Source organism: Gymnoscopelus microlampas, assembly GCF_963454915.1.
Source record: "Gymnoscopelus microlampas genome assembly, chromosome: 17".
Classification (NCBI taxonomy): domain Eukaryota; kingdom Metazoa; phylum Chordata; class Actinopteri; order Myctophiformes; family Myctophidae; genus Gymnoscopelus; species Gymnoscopelus microlampas.
Window position 1 is genome coordinate 34,365,379 of NC_139954.1, and position 20,385 is coordinate 34,385,763.

The 20,385-nt window shown below is 42.5% G+C and overlaps 1 protein-coding gene across 10 annotated transcripts in view; it reads right to left on the reverse strand.

Moving 5' to 3' along the window:
• Positions 1-318: 318 nt before the first annotated feature.
• The window catches only part of baz2bb (bromodomain adjacent to zinc finger domain, 2Bb), a 61,289-nt gene continuing 41,222 nt past the window's right edge, over positions 319-20,385 (reverse strand). For 2 of the 10 annotated variants that reach the window (XM_084085080.1, XM_084085078.1), the window contains exons 11-38: positions 19,585-19,645; positions 18,476-18,584; positions 18,177-18,278; positions 17,863-18,073; positions 17,675-17,767; positions 17,521-17,582; positions 17,149-17,214; positions 16,122-16,187; positions 15,539-15,583; positions 15,196-15,222; positions 14,116-14,181; positions 12,559-12,699; positions 11,614-11,868; positions 10,497-10,720; positions 9,786-9,860; positions 9,334-9,562; positions 9,179-9,241; positions 8,910-9,054; positions 7,455-8,140; positions 6,913-7,210; positions 6,620-6,775; positions 6,054-6,214; positions 5,174-5,484; positions 4,484-4,619; positions 4,173-4,319; positions 3,647-3,972; positions 1,944-2,087; positions 319-1,747 (exon numbers count right to left, since the gene is read on the reverse strand). In XM_084085080.1, the coding sequence (XP_083941206.1) occupies positions 1,591-1,747; positions 1,944-2,087; positions 3,647-3,972; positions 4,173-4,319; positions 4,484-4,619; positions 5,174-5,484; positions 6,054-6,214; positions 6,620-6,775; positions 6,913-7,210; positions 7,455-8,140; positions 8,910-9,054; positions 9,179-9,241; positions 9,334-9,562; positions 9,786-9,860; positions 10,497-10,720; positions 11,614-11,868; positions 12,559-12,699; positions 14,116-14,181; positions 15,196-15,222; positions 15,539-15,583; positions 16,122-16,187; positions 17,149-17,214; positions 17,521-17,582; positions 17,675-17,767; positions 17,863-18,073; positions 18,177-18,278; positions 18,476-18,584; positions 19,585-19,645 (4,562 nt within the window). In that variant the 3' untranslated portion in view covers positions 319-1,590. The remainder of the gene's footprint in view (positions 1,748-1,943; positions 2,088-3,646; positions 3,973-4,172; positions 4,320-4,483; positions 4,620-5,173; positions 5,485-6,053; positions 6,215-6,619; positions 6,776-6,912; positions 7,211-7,454; positions 8,141-8,909; positions 9,055-9,178; positions 9,242-9,333; positions 9,563-9,785; positions 9,861-10,496; positions 10,721-11,613; positions 11,869-12,558; positions 12,700-14,115; positions 14,182-15,195; positions 15,223-15,538; positions 15,584-16,121; positions 16,188-17,148; positions 17,215-17,520; positions 17,583-17,674; positions 17,768-17,862; positions 18,074-18,176; positions 18,279-18,475; positions 18,585-19,584; positions 19,646-20,385) is intronic. The other 8 variants (XM_084085084.1, XM_084085081.1, XM_084085086.1 and 5 more) reach the window with 8 other exon arrangements.

Genomic DNA, 20,385 nt, shown 5'->3' on the forward strand with positions numbered 1-20,385 from the left:
ATTTCAAGTTCTGCTCATTCATTAAAGGGCTTTAATGCATATTGAGCATGTTGCCATCCAATATCACAACAACCTAACCTTAGGACAACTTAGTACATGAATGAAAAGAGGAACAAAATAAGAAAAGTAACCTAGCCTCAAAGCAAGGCAAAGATATTTAAACTTTCAATGACTTTCAAATGGAGAAGTGTTGACATGGCATTAGCCCACAAGCCAATGTAAAATGACATTTCATTTCAGAAAGGATAACTTCGACATAATAGTGGGAGACGCGACTGGATGCATTCAAACTAATCCAATTAAAACAGGTACGACTGCTATGTTTAAAAACATGTTTTATTAGATCCGTGCCACACACCCACTAATTAAAAATAACAATCCTACAAAACTTGCTACCTTTTTTCCACAATATTTATAAATAAAATAACTTCAAGTACTCTGACCTGGTAAAAAAAGGGAAAAAAAAGAAGAAAACTGCTCTAGATGCCACCAGTGGAACATGACGGGCTACACGTTTGAATAGAGTGCTTTCAAATGTCCCGTGTTTTTCTGGCAAGGCATGCTGCAGGAAATACAAGGAGATGAAGCAAACTGCATCATATCAGTTATGCTCATGATATGAAGCTCAAAAGGACTTACGTTTTGTATGAGGGTCTCCTACACTCTACTGTGTAGTACAGACACAGGCTACAGTACACACTGTAAAACAAGTAGTTGCATTAATGTCCACCACACATTTCTTTTTCTTTTTTTTTTCAAGGGCAGGCACTACCAATACTGAGAATACCACAGTGTTCTTGGGTGGATATACAGTACAGGCAATGTGTATTACTTTAAGACAAATATGAAATGCTACAATCATTCTAAGGCATAAACAATATTTGTAACAAGACTGTACTGTATGTACATATTATACATATTACAAATAAGACTTGCAAATATTGACATAAATGAACACTATATACATATGTGTCAATGATGCTTCCCTGTGTTTTACAAGTAAGCAGTTGCAAACATTTATTCACAAATGCAGCTTAACAGTATTACCGTACAAGTCTACTGGCTCCCTAGAGGCACAGAGCTGTAAACATATTTTTTATCAACATGTTTCTTTTTTATTGGCTTGTTGAATGGTTGATAAAAAACATTATTTGTATTTATTTATTTTTAAACAGTTTTGCTACTTGGTACTTTTCTTCCTTTTCTTAGAAAACAAAGATTGGACCATTACAACATAAATATTGGACAAGAAATTAAATACATTCACTATAGTAATGATGGTAAAATAAAAAGTAAAAAGCCTATTACAGTGGGAATCGTCTCTTCCAAGTCACAACATTGATAATTATGGAGTCAGTGCATTTCAATACAAGAAACAGTATTGCACTTTGAGATGCTCGTCCACTGTTTGTTCATTCTTTATAGTTACAGAAGGTGCATTTCTCTGCTCACACTGGGTCAGTGTCAGAAATGTGTAGGATTACAATTGCGTATTCATTTAGTGTTGCCAAAGAAGAGAGGGTCTTCAACGCTGGAATTGGAGTTTAATGTGTAGACACCTGGTCTCTGTAAAAATGAGTCAAAGCTACTTCAAAATGTTTGCTTCAACAGTTCAGTCCATCGTTTTTCAAAGAATCTCCTCATGCTGTGGCCAGCCCGTCCGATATCAGAATTATCCTCATTAAACTTTTCGCAGTTGTCAAAAACCAGGTTGACGTCGATGATGAACGTCTCCAAATTTAGATATCTGAAATCAATAGAAATTGCATTAAGTTCTGACATCAATGTATTATACAATGTGTATGTAATGACTAAATGAGTAACCTTAAAAGACATTCAAAATGAAAAACATGTATGGTACACAGCAACCTCAGTGTTCATTTATCTCTGAGGGGGTCAAAATTGACCTGTAAGGATGTTTACACTGACTACAATGAACATACTGGCTGTTGACAAGCTTTTCTCTGATGGTGGAGAAGTCCATGGGCTTCTTGATGATTTTCTTGTAACCGGGGACAGCTTTGGGGTTGACGGGTGTGAGGAAGGGCCAGGCATCTTGATGGTCTTCAAGTTCAGCCAGCAGAACTCTGGGGAGAATAAACCTCAGGTCGAATTAATAGGTCTACAATACGGAATGCTTCTGATCTAAGGTCAGGAGTTAATACAAAAATGGCTTTTTACATAAGAATAATAATAGCAATAAATTATTCATTACTAATTTCAAAAGTTGAATTATTTCTTCAACTCCCTGGGAGCAGTAATTTGTAACACTACTCAAATTACTTTGTAATTCCAACACTAAAATTGGCAATTCCCCCTTCTCTTTGCTTAAAAAAGTAAAATCACATTGCCTCACCTGTATGGTTAGTATACTGTAAATGTTCAGGGTAACGCAACAATATTGACGTCCAATCAAAGCAGAAGGAATACAACCACCTCTCAAATATTCTGCCATTTCTCATTTATGTTAGCTAGCTTGACATGTGAATACAACAACTTATGAACTCATTATGATCTCAGGGGAAAGTGAGGTTGGGCATAATCGTTTGATGATTCAACTTGAATCCAATATTTAAAAGGTGTTTATCAAAATACTAAATGTTTGCTTTACAGGAAAGAGTCAAAAAAGCAAGGGCAGAGAGGAACCTACAGAACACAGATCTCAGCTTGATTTGAACAGATCAGATCAGCGGTGAACCCCAACAAAGTAAAGTACCTTTGTATTAGCGACTGCACAAATTCTTTAATAGTGATTTAATAGCATAATGTATATGCATTGATGAGAACAGTGATATAATTTCTGTAACACATCCCTGAATAAAATGAAGCAACCAAACAATCACCTGATGATGTTATGATGATAATAGGATACAACGTTTATTGTCCCTGTGAAGTGGGAATTTGTGTCTTGCTATGACAATACATAAAAGTATAAAAAAGAAACACTTAAAGCTACACTATGTAACTTTCATTTCCTACCAGGGATTCGAACCCGGGTCTCTTGTGCAAGTGCTGAAATGTTTTGCACTGAGCCACACACCTATTACACCTATATACACCTATGCTCAGCTATTGTGGTCAAACCGGACCACAGGATCTACATTTTTCAATGAAAGAGAAGGGAGACCAAATACAACCACGCACTCTACCATACAGATTGGTCAAGATAAAATTGTATTAACTAAAAAAGTCCCATTGTGTAGCTTCATAAAAATAAAAAGATAACATGATAGATAGCTAGAGCACTTGGAATGAAGCATTTTTGGTTGCCAATGGCTCCCAAATTATTTGTGTAGTTATTTTGATTCGTCTTACATGATTATGTCATGACACTTTAGGAGCTAAGCATCTTTTACCAGTATGCCATTTGATCAACCCATTTCAAAGTACCTTACATTACCATTAATTTGTACATTTTTATTTGTGACTCAACATGAGCCCCGTCAGTATGATTACCAGGCTCTACTAATGAGCTGTACAGCAGTACAGTAGGTGGATCCCAATGACTATTCACACAGCAGCCATTCTGCTCTAACTGTTACATCACACTCGAGGAATGGGAAACCCCACCCTGGGTTAGGTTTCCTATCCCCATGTGGATATTATGGTCAATGCAAGTGTCACGTCCGTGGACATTCAAACATACCTGCACATTGCCAGGTCTTTGGCATTGTTGTCTTTTGCCGTTTTAGCTTTTTTTGCACAAGGGACAGGGCTGGTCTGCTTGGGCGGGTTTGTAGATGGACTCTCCTCTGTGTCCATCTTTTTGGACTCCTTGCTGCCTTTCTTTGGCGTGCTGCCACCGCCGCCGCTGCTGCTGCTGCTACAGCTGCTGCTGGGACTGGCGGCCTCATCCTCACAGAGCTCTCCAACCACAGGCGGCTTCCTGTTCCGTTTTACATCGCTGCCCTTCTTAGCCCCTCCAGCTGCTCGACTCGGCTGCTTCTTGCTGTGGGGGGATTGGTCACTCGCCTGAAAGACAGGAGATCTGCTAAGAGGCACTGTCTGTACCATCACAAACGGACCATACTTGTCATTGTCAATTTAATTAACGCTATGCTTAATAGAACATTAGATTTTTCGACAAGTAAATTGAACAGAATAGACAGTTCTGAGACTGTGTCAAATAAATGTACTTAAAAGGAACCCTTACAAACCAAATAAAAGTATACCTTTGCTATGCAAGCAGGACAGAACCAGTCCCCCTCAGGTATTGTAGTGATCTTAGGTTTATGGCAGTATGTATGACAACCTTTATCACAGCCGTCACAAAGTAACAGCAGCTCCTCATTATCCCCCTTCTGACATAGCTGGCAGTACTGGAAACACACAAAAATAATGTGTCCTCTGAATATATATTGTTAATGGTATGCTTTTTTAATTTTACTATGCTGTTATTAGGCATTTCTGCAGTGTGGTATAACATATAAATGTGTGAACTGTAAAGAAGGAATCAACAGGAGAGGCTCTGCCAGTTACGGACCACTTTCATGATGGATCTCTCCCAAGCGATAGACTTCTGCAGCTGGTGAACACAGAGGGACAGTTGAGCGGCACTGCGGACCTCGGCGAGCGCTTTCCGCCAAAGTCTCATTCCTGGAGCCAGCTCCTCGTCAACTCTTAGAGGGCACAGAGAACAACAACAGTCAACCATAACCACAAAGCAGATCACGTCATCACAGAGAAACAACAGTGCCATCCACAGCGGTGCGGCGAGAGCAAAAGGAAGAGCAAGTGTGTGAGCAGCCGGATAAAAATAAAATCCATTATTGTACTGTAGCTTCCAGAGAGCGAATGATATCCCATGCCTCAAAGTGTAATATTCATTCTGGGAGCGTGTCAACAAGTTGCTGCACTTTTCTAATGACATACACCAATAGATTACACAGATTATAGTATATATTTATATCTATTACAATATTATAGCACATTTCTAAATAGATAATAGTATAAATTATAGTAGGAGAGTGTTTGCCATGTGACACATCATGCAGTTACACACCATTTTGATCAAGACACAAGCACAGTCACCTCAGGTGATGATTGAGGGGAAAAGGCACCTCGATCACAATGCACATATAGTGAAAGGGGTGCAGAACACTGTAGAGGCCCGTGGTGAAGCAGAGGAAGCGCTGAGAAAAGTTGTCTTAGGAATGAGCGTGAGATGACCTACCCTTCACCATCACCACTACAGGCTGGTGCAGGTGCGGGCACAGTGACCGTACCCACATGGTCCAGTCTGATCTGAATGGTGGTACTTAATGGACTCTTCAGGTACCTTCGCTCAATGTTCCTCTCCAGCTCTGACAGCCGAGTGACGGCGATATCTAGGGGGTTGTTTGGGCGGCGAGCAACGCCACCAGGACGCTCCTCCTGGCTGGCGCCTCGATCCCCCTCACTCAATGCATCCAGGGAGGAGAAGGGTTTATGTTCGTGATAGACGAGGTCCTCCCTCTCCGACTGGGGCTCGGGGTGCATCCATCCCTTGGAGGCAAGCAGAGACAGACTCCATATCAGTACTATGCAGTCATATTAATCAGGGATCTTCATATGCCCATATACAAGTATGGGCATATCAGTCTGACCGGCGGTTCTGGACAACTACCATTCTGACCGACCTTACACCGGGCACTGCACTTTCTCCTTGGCCTTGGCAATACGCACGGCGAGTTGAAGTGATCAGTCAGTTCTCGAGACATGCGGGCGACACACGGACGGACAGATAGATATGGGCATATATGGAGATCTCTGTATCTGTCTGTCGGTGTTCGTTTTTATGCCCATATAGGAGTACAAGTGCGTGTCAGCTATGCCCAAATATGGACATCATAGTGAAGACATCAGGGTACTCCATATATGGGGATTTGCGTATTTATCAATATTTTGGGGAGTACTGTTGATCCGACCAACTTCCCAGATACACGGGACACACACAGACGCATATAGGGATGAATTTATAGATGGATGACAATACTATTACCCATCTTTTATTTAAGAATTCACATTTTGGAGAAATGTTTGATTTGTGGTAGCAGAGCAGGACACCAGCGTACCTTGACTTGCAGGCTGGCAGAGGTGACTCTCCTCTCCAGCTCCTCCACCTGCTGCAGCAGGCCAATGTCCACCTCCATGGCCTGCTCCTCCACACACCAGCTCTCCACAGTCTCCTCGCTCACCTGCTGTTCCTCCAGCCGCGTCACATCAATCACGGCCACTGTGCAAAACATCATCAGACTGGGTCTAGGCAGGCTCAGCATTACAGTATATGATAACACAATCAGGAGGATTTATGTTTTATTTCTTGTCAAGTTTTAGGACTTGTTCAAGTCAGCATGCTTGGTATATGGGGTTTGTGTCAATCTGTCAATATTTTGTCTCATTTGAAAGGTTTGCTTAAAATTTTAATCATGTCAACATTGACTGACGTAATATATCAAAACCATTGAAGGACGTCACTTTTAATATTTCACTCCATTCACTACCATTTCTATGACACTGAGGTTGTGTGCACATCATAACAGGTTAGCCCATTGTGTTCCCCTGTCCACGGTGCCATGTCTTGTCAAAGTTGTCTGAATCCCCATCCCCAGAGGGGAGAGCAGAGTGGAAGAGTGCTCACCATCTTTGTTTTTGGCACAGGCCTGGGCCATGTACTCCATATGCTTCTGAATCTGTTTCTGCAAAGCTTTCTCTCTGATGCCTCGACTGTGAAGGGCCTTGACTAGAGTCTGAAGTTCCTCCATTTCTGACAATTTCCACCAGCCGCACAGCATCTCTGGACAGCACACACACAAGCACGCATGAACATGTAATTCACCATCTCTAACCATCAGTCTTTACAATATGTACACACCATCTGAGCATTGAATGTATTCAGCCTGTGTGTGTGAGCTGGCACTGTGCCATGCTTACCCTCAGGGATGGGCTGAGGACTTGTGTAGTCCTGGTTCTTGGCCGCCTCCACAGCAGCAGGAGACGGGGCAGAAGAGGGCTTGTCACTGGAGGGTTCTGGGGTCTCACTCTTGCTGGTGGAGACGCTGGGTGCCAGGAACTGGTTGCCACTTGCACTCCCATTCCCCTCGGCATGCTGGTAGGCCAGAGCCAGCATGGGGGAGAGAGGGCTGCCAGGGAAGGTCAGGTTGGCGCTTGTCACCCCGCTGGGCCAGCCACAAAACGGCAGTCCTGTCTGATGAGTGCCACACTTCACTTGCTGAAAATTGAGAATCCACAGTATGGTGAACTACATGCATACGTCAACATTGATCCACTGACAAATACATGATACCATAGATGTGACATAACTAAAGCACTAACATTTATCAGTTTGTTTTGTAATATGGTAAAGGCATTGGTCATGTAAGCCTGTCTGATGGATGATATACATCTCAGAGCTCCTTCAACAGCAGAACATAATCCTGAGCGATCGAGAATAAAATTGAGACGCCGTTACCAACCTGAACTGCGGACAATGGCAGGTTATTGATCCCGGCAGGGTTTCCGGAGCTGGCTGTGACTAAGGGATTAGGGGAGACAGACGAGGGGGACTTGGGCCTGGAAGAATAGGTGGCCTGGGGGGGTGGGGAGGAGGGGGCCGGAGGCGTGGGGCTGGAGGTGACCGAGGACTCGTCGCAGGGAGAGCGAGGCAGCAGGCTGAACCAGTGGCCAGACTTCTCGGTCAGCACCCTGAAGAGCTGGTCGTTGGGGAGTGGCGGCTGGGAGCTGCAGGTCATCTCCGGGCTGGTGTTGAGGTAGGAGGAGCAGAGGAGAGATGGACCCAGCTGGGAGGAGGAAGACGAAGCAGCGGTGGGCGGGGTGCTGCAGGGACGCATCGCCTCAGAGGCAGGGACGGCGGGAGGAAGCGTGGAGGCGTGGATCTTTGCAGGGTAACCACTATGATTGGTGTGACAGATGCTGTCCAACTCTGGGGACATCTTGGCCACCTCGAGAAGTTTGCTGAGCTTGGAGAAAGAGCCAGGCTTCTGGAGGAAGAGGTTGAGGCAGTCTCTCTGCCCCATTGTGGATGCGCCCTGCACTGTGAGGGGAAGCACTGGCTTCTCCTCTTCCTCCAGTTGCTCCTCTTTGATTTTTATCCCCTGAGTCCTCATCTGTTTCTCATGCTCCTTGTCCATCTCATAAGACCCTGCGAGACATAAACAGACGAAAATCAGTTATTTTAACCCCCCAAAAAAAATCGCACATTTTTGTTTAAATGTTCAGTTTTGTACAAAAGAAAGTATAAATGTTCTGGTTAAAGCGGTTTAAGGGTTACAATGCAGATACATATAAGCGGAGCGAATCTCCATCAACGCTAACTGTTTACCGCTGGTGGGCGTGTCACTAAAATGCAAGCCATGTTTAAATGTTTAATCCGCCTAGAAGCTCCAACGACGTTTCGAGTCAACACCTGTCACCGTGCTTTATTTGTTTTTTCTCTGTACCAATTCAGAGAGATTTGAGTGCTCCTGGTGGGTTTAAAACAAACAGCTTGTCATACAAAACGGAACAATGGAACTTTCTGACAGATGGGTAACCGGCGGCAGCTGAAGGTAATATTAATTGTGGGTATATTTCATACCAGCATGGCTGTTCATCTAACTTAATGCTGGCACACCGAAATACCTAAATGAAACATACCCACATTATGCTGTTTATCCATCTGTGAATAATATTCATGATAATCTTCGCTGGTAAGCTGGTGTCGTGTGTCAATCTGATTGGATGCCGGCCAGCAAAATGTGCTTCTCATTCGCATAAAGTTTAGACAATCTCAACTTTTTCTCCTCGCCTGCATCCGGCTGCCGTCGATACCACAATCTTTTGCGCGGAATTGATGCCTGCTTCCATACAATATCAGTGATACGTGACAACAAATCACCTCAATCTGCCTATTTGCACCGTCAGGGTCTCACCTTCACCGCTTTCCATGCCTTCGATGAAGACACCGCCGCACTGCGGCAGGACCCAGTAGCGCCTCTTGTAGCGGTCCTGACCATACACCATGGAGCGCAGAAGCTGAGAGGACTCAAACAGCTTGCGTCTGATCTGACTTTGTTGCTATGGAAACATAGGGCATGTCAACACAATAAGGGGGTGCCTCATTTAGCAGCGAGATGACACTGGAAAGAAAATAATAATAATTATTATTATTATTTCTCTCAACCTTATTAGGTGTAATTACCTTGGATGATTTCTCTATCTGCTTCTCCAGCTCCTCAACACTGGCTGTCTGGTCACTGTCGTCCTGGATGAAAAGATCTCATTAGTGTGAGGCCGGCGGTCAGGCTGACATTTACTACTAGAAAACAAACAACGCAGGGGTCACTACTCACTAACCTCTTCTTCACAGGCGTCTGCTTTCTTCCCTTTCTTTCCCCCGGCCTCTTCTTCATCTTCATCATCGTCCTCGTCGTCGCTGTCCTCGTCTTCGTCCTCATCCTCCTCGCTGTCCACATCTTTCCTCTTGCGCTTGCGTCCTGCGGTGGGTGTGCCGAGGGCCTGACTGTCCTCGCCACCTCCGCTGCTGTCCCTCTTCCCCGTCTTTTTGGCATAGACACTCCTCATTCTCAGAGACAAAAGCAAGATCAAAAATGAGAGTTGGACAATACCGTATAGAGGCACATTTTATTGAGTCTATTAAATAAAAGACTGGTTGTACAATTTCTTCCTACGTCGCCAACTAAAACAGATTATTTGAGAGACATCGACTAGTTTTGGCTGTCTTCAACTTAAATAAGATGAGAGCAGCTGACTGGTTAAGGCAAAAATAGTTATAAAGATATACTCACTTGCGAAGCTTGCCCTCGATGAACCATTTGTCTTTCCGTAAGTTGGTCATATGATCTATGTTTTTGTCAATCTCACTGAAAGAAAGGTCACATCCAATATGAATAATATGTAAATAAAAAGAGGCAAGAATGCTGAAACAGATGTCTCTATGACCTATGAGTGCATTATGTACATTATGGTTATTATTACGTCTTATGCAAGAAGATGCACCGCAGGTATCAGGAAGTTAATTCTAAGACTTTGAAAGACAATTTTAATGCCATTTTACCATATATATACAGCATCAGGCTTATGCGATGCTACTTTAAAGATGTTATTATTTGCTTTTCTCAAGGCATTTATCAATGAACTTGCATAGTTTGCTAGCTTGGCTATATATATTATATCACTTGGCAGAACTCAGTATAGTCAGATTGGGAATACATCATAGACCCAATGGAAAATAAATTACATAGTTTAATGCAATACAGTGAAATTGCCCATACAGTGAAATTGTCTATAAGAATATGACATACAGTATAATATTCCTTTTGATGTTTGTAGCACGTTATTAAAAATTCAAATCCCAATGAATAAAACACAACCAGTACTGTCCACTCAATCAGAAGACAAAGGTGCCCTTTGCTTGCATCGGGCATAATGAACGGCACTGGATAATATGCACAGGTCAGCAATCGTCAGGAAGCTTAAACATCACATAGGCCCCTCACCTAACTACAGCTTTACTGCAGCAGAGCTCATTGACCAGGAAGGCCAACATGGAGGCCTTCTGTGTGGGGGTGTGAGCCTGGAATGCCTTAGTCTTCAGGCTGAGGGCCAACTCAGCCAACTCTGTGTGCACACAATGTGCCTCCATGTAGATATGCAGGATCTCAGACACATTCTCTCGGGTGATCCCCACGTTAGTCAGGTGGTCTCCTAAGGCCGTCTTGGTCTGAGACAGAGAAAATACCTTCAAAATCATTTTTTCAAACACAGCTTCATCGTGTTTCAGTAGATTGGTTATTAAGCAAAACGATGTGTATAGGCCAACTGTAAGCCCTCAGATTAGAGGAGAGAATAACATTTAGAGGGGACGGGAGGAGCACCCTGTATTTTCCGAGGAGAATCCCTTTCTAAGTGCTGTACAGTACAGGGCTGCGTAATAAGAGGCAGTCAGTTGGGTTCCTTGAAGAAAATAATGGAAAGTCACATAATGGCGTGACTAAGCCCTACAGAAAAGCATGGAAAAATGGCTTTGGGGATGAATTAAAAATTCTGGTTTAAACTGTAGAGGCGTATTAAGAGCTCTAAACACTGATACCCTCCAATACAGATAAGCCTCTTCATTTAGCTAGAGAGATATTGATAACACCCTACTGCACACTGCAGTTCAGAGCACCCTAGAACCACTTTATATTGTGCCGGCACTTAAAGGGGAAATCCACCCATTTTCAATATTTAACTATGTCATTAATATAGCATAAAGGAGTTGTGTGGAAATAAGAAAAAAGTTCCCCAAAAAATGTTAAACCCAAAATCAAAAGATTGATTTTGGGTTTAACATTGCAAATTACAACATGATGACTCATCATGTTGTAATTTGCAATGTTAAACCCAAAATCAATCCTCCAGTTCAAGGCAACACAGAAAGGGGGGACCTTTTTTCTTATTTCCACACAACTCCTTTATGCTATATTAATGACATAGTTAAATATTGAAAATGGGTGGATTTCCCCTTTAACACAAAACATTGCTATCATGCATAAGATGTGATAGAATATGGTGGTGGGTGCATGACTGAATTGTTTGAACGATATCATGATCAGTGGAAGGGTTGACCCTTACCCTGAGTCCTGGGGGCAAACCTGGATCACACACAGCCTCAGACAGCATGCGCACCAGCAGGTCCTGCACCTGGCCCATGCAGTCCCCGATGTTGAGCAGACCCTCCTGCAGCACGCTCAGGTTGGGCACGTGGGCACTCACATCGAACCGGAGTACCTTGCCAAAGCTGCGTAGGAACTGCATCACCATCAGGCAGTCGGAGAAGGCAGCTCCCGGTAACACCAGGCCAGGAATACGGGACAACTCTGGCAGAGGCTAGAGAGGAACAAAGATTTAAGCACATCACAATAACTGCTGTGTCCTTTCAATTGTCTCTGCACCTATTGCTCACAAAGAAATAAACTATGTGGATCAATAGTAGAAGAGCCTAATATTTTGTGATGGACTGAACAGCCATTGAGGTTTATGGGTATGATAATATCATTGCCACTTTTTCTCACATATTATGTGAGAAAAAGTGGCAATCTCCAGGGATCCAATCTTAGTCTTAGAGAGCCTATTCTCCAGACAGGTTCACCCAAGTCATTCGTACCCTCATGTCAGCCATGTGACCTGTACAGTGTACTGTATGTAGAGTACAATTACTTACAATACTTTGGTTGGTGTCATGACATTATCAGCCACTTGATGGCACTCTTTTGACCTGTATTGACTTACCATTTCATTTTAAGTAAAGATGCATTTAATGTTAAGCACCAATTTTAGTCACAAAGCCATAAATTGTGCTGTTCACACACTTTCTTCAATATACCACGATGTTAGATTAAAAGTAAAAGATGCGTGCGCACACACACACACAATTCAATTCACATTTTAGTTCCAGGTGATGATAGTTGGAGAAAGCCATACTGTACATGGTGCACACATTTTACATTACAGATGTCAGATGGTACTGTATATCCTTCTCATTTCCATTTTTACAAATCTCCATAACAATGTGAATACCTTATGATCTGCTAAGCACATGTCTTCATTTGGCTTCTTCAGCTCCTTTGCAATTTCCAGCTCCAGCCTCCTAAGCTCCAATTTCCTCTCCTTATTTAACCGTTTCTCATCCTTCTTCTCCTGCTTCAGCCGCTCTCTCTCCTAGGGCCGAGTAACAGACCAGTTAACAGAGTGCACTATCGGCACCGTTGCAGACTATTGTGTTAAGGATTATGTCTTTACAATTCAGCCGAGCACTACGCCTTGCTTATGAATTGCTTAACTTTTACAGAAAATTGCCCGGGGGGCAATTCTTAGTTTTATTCACACTTCATATAGTTTAACCTCTCAAACCCTATACAGTATACTTGGTTGTACGTCAAATAGCGAAAACAGCAGATTTACGTTGTGAGCATTTTCACTGAATGTTCGCCTATTATGACATGCCCAGAATAGGGACGCTAGGTTTCATGTGGTTAAAAAAAAGGGGGGAAAGGGTAACAGTGGATAGGCAGAGGTAATGACCAGAGGCACATATGTATGTCTCTTTTCAATTACGAAGGGTAATCTTCCATAACCAGAAACCTTCCAGAAACCATGAAGTTAGAACTGCAAGACTCCCTCCCAATTTTCTACCGTAATCTGAAGACTCACCTCTTCAGTCTCCACCTTAGCCCGTAGAACTTGACCTAACCTTGACGATCATGTAGTCTTATGCAAAGATTAAAATGTAATTTAGATAGCATGTTATTGACAGATGCTAGGTTCATTTGTTGACCTGGCATCCTATAGTTTGTATTGTTTAAAGATATTTTTGGGGGCTTTTTGGGCTTTATTAATAGATTACAGTAAAGACAGACAGAAAACAGGGAGAGAGTTGGGGAGAGACATGCAGCAAAGATCGACGGGAATGGGACTCGAACTCGCAATGCGCTATCAGGTTACATTGGAGCCTAGGTGCCCGGACCGCTACGCCAGCGGTCCGGGCCTGAATAGTTTTCGTTTAAATGTACAGATTAGTATCTTTTTTTATATTATACTGTTTAGACTGATGCTAGGTTCTTGGTTTGATCCTAGATTACAGAGGCACAATACAGTCTCTATGCATTTTGATTGTATGTGTTTACCTTCCTTAAAGTAAGTCGCTTTGGATAAAGAGTGTCTGCTAAAGTACGTAAATGCCTAATTGTAAAAAAAAAAAAAAATGGGGGGGGGCTTTTATGCCTTTATTGATAGGATAGTAGTCTGCCAGGAAATGGGAAGAGAGATGGGGAGTGACATGCAGCAAAGGCCGTCAGGATCGGGACCCCGCGACACGCTGTCAGGCTACTTTGGAGCCTAGGTGCCTGGAACGCTACGCCAGCGATCCAGCCCTAAATTAAAGTTGTAAGATTCTTTTTTGTTTACGTTTCCTTTATAACCAGAACCACCCAATGGAGAGGGACGTTATAAAAGCTAAATTAATACAAAAAAGAAAATAGTCGATCTTCAACTTATTATGACTTATTATTAAGTATTCTTATAGTGGAAAAGAGCCAATAGTTTCATGGTGATATGGGGGAGTTGGAAGGTACACACCTCTGCTTTCTTACGGGCCTCCATGGCCTTCATCAGCATCATGTGTTGCCGGCGTCTCTCCCTCTCCTGACGGAGTCACACACACACAAACATATTCACACACTGTCTAACAGGAAGAGGACCATAGCTGTTAATGTGGAGACGACTCACAATGGCGTGCACAGGAGAAACAAAACGGACAGGAAGCCACAGTCACAAAGTTACAAAATCAAAGCTGTAAACATTACAGTGTGGTTAATGTTCAGAGGGTGGTACGATGGCAACCGAAAAGCAAGTGGCAAAGCATCATGTAGTAACAAGGGAAATGTCAAAACACACTAAGCACAAGTTCAAAGTTAGAGTAATCTGAGCATGTTGGTAATAAGCACAATGAAAGCTGGTACAGGCCAGAGAGTCTATAGCTGCTCCTAGAACTATTAGTTTTATAGATCATCAAGGTGTTACTGACATAAGCAAAAAGGGCAATCAATTGAATTGCCTCATATGAAAGCATCAATATTACTTAAGAAAATATAAACGTTTATTTTCAAATTAGCGTACTTCATTTAGTATGGGAATGTAATTATTTAAAGCCATCACTGTCTGTTTTTTGTTTTTCTATTAAGGGAAATGACTTAGCTATAACTATGAACCTCAAAATCTTAGGAAGTAAAATTTGAATGATGCGAGTCCCTTAAATCAGTGTTGGCATGAACAAAAACTGTATATTGATTATTGTCTGCATGTGTCTGCAGGGAAATCGGCTAACATATGGTATGTCTAATTGATTTGATCACTTAATATAATCAATCCAAAACAAACAAAAAACAATGCATGGATGGTAGGTGTTTTGGGCTATGAGAGTCTCTAGGCCTTTTTCTTTCTTTTTTTTAATCATTTCAGGCAGATAAAGGATGTGTTTTCTCTGAAAGACAAATGGAGCAGATGTATGCATTGCACTGTGCTGGAAAAGCCATGCAGAAGGATGTAGTGTGACTGCAGCCAACGCTACACTGGATGCGCTGCTATGATGACACAACCATTTATCACAACCAAGTTCACGATGCGGTGTTAGATGTACAGAAACAAACATACCCATACCATATCTAGTCTATGCCTCTCCAACTCCTGGTAAAGAGAGTTGTCAAAGTATTATGAAACAGAAAAAACAGAAGTAAGAAAATAAAAAAATCACACAAGAAAGCCAAGATTGTAAGAATTTGCCCACCCACACCTCTAGAACAAGCTGGAGCCATCAGAATCACAATACCCCCCAAAGAATAATTTGACAGTTCATTTGACAGGGAATAATGAAGTTGTTATTCAATTAGGCTACAACAGATTGTGGTCATTAGAACCCTTCTCCAAGAGATTAAAGAAGAATAGCATGTGAGAGTGGCTTCAGCATCATATACTGTACAGTTCTGGGGAGGAAAATGCCTACCTGGTGCTTGAATATAACAGCCTGCTGTCTGCGCATCTCCTTCTCCTTAAGGGAAGAGATTAACTCAATTAAAAACCCAAACATATTCACATCTCCATTATATAAAAAGCTGACACAAACGAATGGGCTCTCTCTACGTCTTCTACAACAGACAGCCAAAAATCCCACTAATCTGATTGACAGGCGCACAAGCCTGGGAAGGTATTGAGCTAATGTGAAAATGGAAATGCCCTCATCGTTTTCCAGAGACACGTAGAAGGCACGCGGAGGATGCAACCTCCTTTTTTTATGACACTGATTAACATGGAAAAGGTCTGCTCTAGGTGCCAGTGGAAATTCTCCTTAGCATTGAGAAGCAGTCCCCTGCAGCGATGAGCATTACTTTACATTCACCTAAATGAGGCAATGAGGGGCAGAGAAGGTGGGTGTGGGGGTTGGGTGGGTACAGACAGGTGCACAAGGGAGATTCATGGGAGTTGACTGGAAATGAGGAGTGGGCTTTGTTATGTTAGGTAGTGTATGGCTTGAGGCAACAGTGGGCCACAACACTCACGGTTAATTCTTAAAGCACATCTAAACTAACCTTGCTTCGTTTCTCAGCCTCCAATATTTTGGCATTGGCTGCTTCTTCCTTCTTTTTCCTTTTCGCCTGTGCATGCAAAACAGGTCTTCAGGTCATGCACCACAACCACATGACACATTTGACATGTCTCATTCAAAAACACAACACACCTGGGCATTCAAAAACCAGGCAACCCTTACAAAGAAATCCCTCGGAATACAGTACACGGTACCATAGTGAATGCAGTTATAGCTTCTTCAAAGTAATGTAGCCCATCTTCATACAAAAGGATTGCAATTAATTAATATTGAATTATTAATAATTTAAGCAATAATGATTAAAGTATTTGAGGTAATTTATTTGATTAAAATCCACACATGGAAAGAAAAACGTCTTTCTTTTTTAAATAAAAAAAGTTATAGAACAGAAGTTATATCTACCGCTTAGATAACTCTGATAGACTTTGCTGTCCATAAGACAATACCAATACTACATAGACGCTAAAATGAGCCAGTGGCTTATGCTTGTAATGTCAAACATAACATACTGCTATCTTGTTCAATGAGATAATTATTTCCTCCCATTAAATGCTAAAAAGACAAAATGGCTATGGTGCTTAGGAAATACCAGCAGGCAGTCAGAATAAATTAAACAATTTCTATCAGTAATTATAACCCCAATGAAATCCTGTTAAGAGGCACTTGCCAAGCGTGTCAACTGAAATTTGATTTATAAAAGCTAAAATACTTCAGAGCCTCTATTAGTGGGGGGAGAGAAAATAGCAATTTCACCTATCCATGGTAAATTCTCTGGCACCTTTGACTTAATGGTAATATTCTATGTTCGACACCATGGTCTGAGGAGCTTTTAATATTCAATGGCAGTTTCGTGGAAACCCAATTAAGCATTAGTCACATACAGTCGTCAGACATGACAAAAGTGCAACCACATAATTTAGGAATAGCCTTTGGTTGGTCTTTTTAAAAATCCTATCAACAGCAGAAAGGAAGTGTTTCAGAATGTTTCTGCAATAACTTTCAGGACCAACCTCAAGAATTTGCTGTGCACGGAGTTCTTTCTCCATACGAATTTGCTGAATGCGCTTGATCTTCTCCTGGTAAAAAGGATGAGAGCAAGATCAAATGAATTAACTTTTAAGTCATGCATGTTATAGAGAGGGGAGTGGTGGGGGGGAGGGGGGGGGTGAAGAAGCACAGTGGGTTCTATGCAGATCAGGAAGGTGCAGCATCTTGAAGGTTAGCATCTTCCCTTTAGAATTTCAAAGCAACTCGACCGTGCTTTAAATATTTTCACATCGGAGGGCACAAACCCTGAATAGCATTTGTTTGTCGATGCCACCAGATTAAAAAAAAATCTGTCAAAAAAGTAATGCTGGCAGTTTGGTCAGCAAAAACCTTACTTGCTGTTTGAAAACCTTCATCTGTTCCTTCTTTTTCCGCCTCTCTTCAGCAGCCATGATTGCTAGAAGACACAAATCAATTAAGCTTCTGTTATACAGAATGTGGTCAGGATCAGAGATAAGTGAAGGTCTGATTAGAAGCCAGAGGGCTAACCTTGTTGCCTTCTTGCCTCCTTTGCTGCTCGTGCCATGGCCTGCTTCTCTAGCTTTCTCAGCATTTTGATCTGAGCTGCTTGCCGGGCGATTTCTGCAAGACGAGGAGGACATGTTAGAAATGACTGGCTTAATGGAGGTAAAGACAACCCAGATGCACCCAGTGACCTTGCTAAAAGGTGATATGACCTTGAGCTTCCAGCTTACGAAGAAGCTTGGCCTCATTGGCATCATGGAGGTGAATTTCAGCGACATTAGGAGGATGTCCTTTCTTACTCCTGGCTCCAGTGCCATCAACTGCCTGTTGGTTCTCCGACTTGTTGTGACGGCTACGTCTCCCATCCATCCCTATGATACTGGGAACAATCTCCTCCTCAGTAAGCAAGCACCACTGTAAACCCTTAGTACATGGAAAGAGAAGAGACAGGTGGTTACAACCCCAAGATGCTAAGCATGGAATAATAATAATACAACAATAAGAAATAAATTAGTTAAGCATTTACCTGGGGCCCTTCTCTGGCTTCATAGAAGTCACCGACTTTAATCTTTGTACTAAAGCTGAAGTTGTCCCTGGAGATTTCAGTTATTCCGTTCCTGGATAAGTACTGCAGAGAACACAAAGAAGACCATCTAAATTCAGGCACACTTTTTCCAGGTACAGCAATTACTATCAAATTGGGCACTGTCATTTACTCATCTGAAGGTAATTAACTTTCACAAAACACTCTTCAGAACGTACAATCATTCAAAGCATACTGAAAAATAGTCCATACAGTTTACCTGTAACTCGCTATGGCCTTACCTTCATTACATCGGGATACTGGCGTAACTTCTTCCCACATGGGGCGTAGTAAGCTACCTCTCCTTGCAGACGGCCTCCCACGGTCCTGATACGGGTCTCTCTCTGCCACCTGAAATAAAGGAAAGTTCGAGTGTCTGTATTCAGCCATAAATATCTCCCACTTATTCATAGCTCCCCGCAGACAAGGAGGTGAACTACTCTAAATGAGCCATTTGCAGCTGCTCGCTGTGTGCTCAGTGGCCTGGGTACCCTCTGACTCTTTTTAGTAATCAGGCTTTCCTAGATGGCCATAAGCCAAGAAGCACACCACAGTTCCCATGAGCTCCGCTGGAGTGCAGCCACAGCGCACAGAAAAAGGCCTGTGGGGTCTTTGCACCGGGACAGCACGGCGGATAATATACTGTATAGGCTTGTCGCCTCTCCTTCCCCTGTGAACCTGCTGATGAAAAACATCCTCGGCAGATGAAAGACAACCCTGATTCTGAGGCTGTGGCATTTGTTGGGGAGGGAGCTGCTAATGTTGCATGTCTGTGTTGAGGCTGGATGTGATTAACCCCTTGTATCGGAGCTGCAGCGGCTCATTTCCTGCCCGCTGTGGCCCACGCTGGTCAAGTCTGGATTTGTGTAGGGCCCCTTTAGAGGAAGCCAGGGTTGTTTACTGTGGTCTACTTGTAACATCTTTACACAGAGAAAGTACGGTACTGGAAATTAAAGTTAAAGTGTTGTGGTTGGGTCATTTGGAATCTTTGGAAAGACTCTCTACCATGTACAGTACATGGTGAGAGGGCGGCCACACTGCGAGCAAATCTAACAATAGCTGGCTGTGTCAAGTCAATTAATTGGTATGACAATTGTGTACACACATAATGCTTTAATTATGCAAGTAGCTAGCTAACAGATTGGTGCTATGTTTGTAGTAGAACACAGTAAAATCCTCAATGTTCATTTATCCATTTGTAACTCAGAGAATGTAGAAATGGAACCAAATTGACGCGTTCCATTTGTACACTCTTGAGTTAAATGAACACTCAGGATTTTACAGTGTAGTGTGTGTGTGTGTGCATAATATGCACTGTATGCATGTGTGTATTTAGAGTGAGGTGTCTCACCCAAAATCAAGTGGTAATCGCAGCACTCGCTCATCCGTTACCCTCCTCCTCTTCCCTGATCCTAGGAAACAGGAGAAATGACTCATTGCTTCTGGCAGCTCCTCTGTGACCTGAGCAAATGCACACAACCTGCCATGTTTTGCAGAGGTGCCCTTTCCCCAAAATAAAAAAAGGTCTGTGTCATCTCATTTATCACAGGGGGGACTGTAAAAAAAAAATCCCCAGAAAGGAAGAGGCCATCATAGACAGTATCAGTCTGTTCTGGACAGTTGTTTTACATTGAAAAATGCAATGCTACACAGTTAAAAAAATCTTTCTTGGAAACCCAAGTGTCAAACCAAAAAACAATCACATTTTAAACAGATCTAAAAATCTATCTTAAACATTGCAAATAACGATTTAAAGGACAGGGGCTGGGAAGTCAGTGTTACTCCACAGATGAACTCAAAGGAACAAGAATTGAATGCTTTTCCCATAGGCAAGTGACAATCCAGCTTCACAAGTAATGTAATCTGCTCCATGAGTCAGCATGGATCAGGTTTATTAAACATCTGCCTGGCTGTTTTGTATAAAGCCAAATGCCTGTTGGATATCATCAAAACAATGACCAAAGCATTTCTGCCATTACGTTCACTTGGAACTGAAACTAAATGTACAACAATCTTTTCCTGCTGGAAAAGAATACTGGCTCTTTCTCCCAAACTGGATAATGTGACGAAGCAGAGAGGGGGAGAGGCGATAACAGTCTGGCCTGCCAACAATACAGAATTGCAGAAAAAGAAACGCGGTGCTGACTTTGGC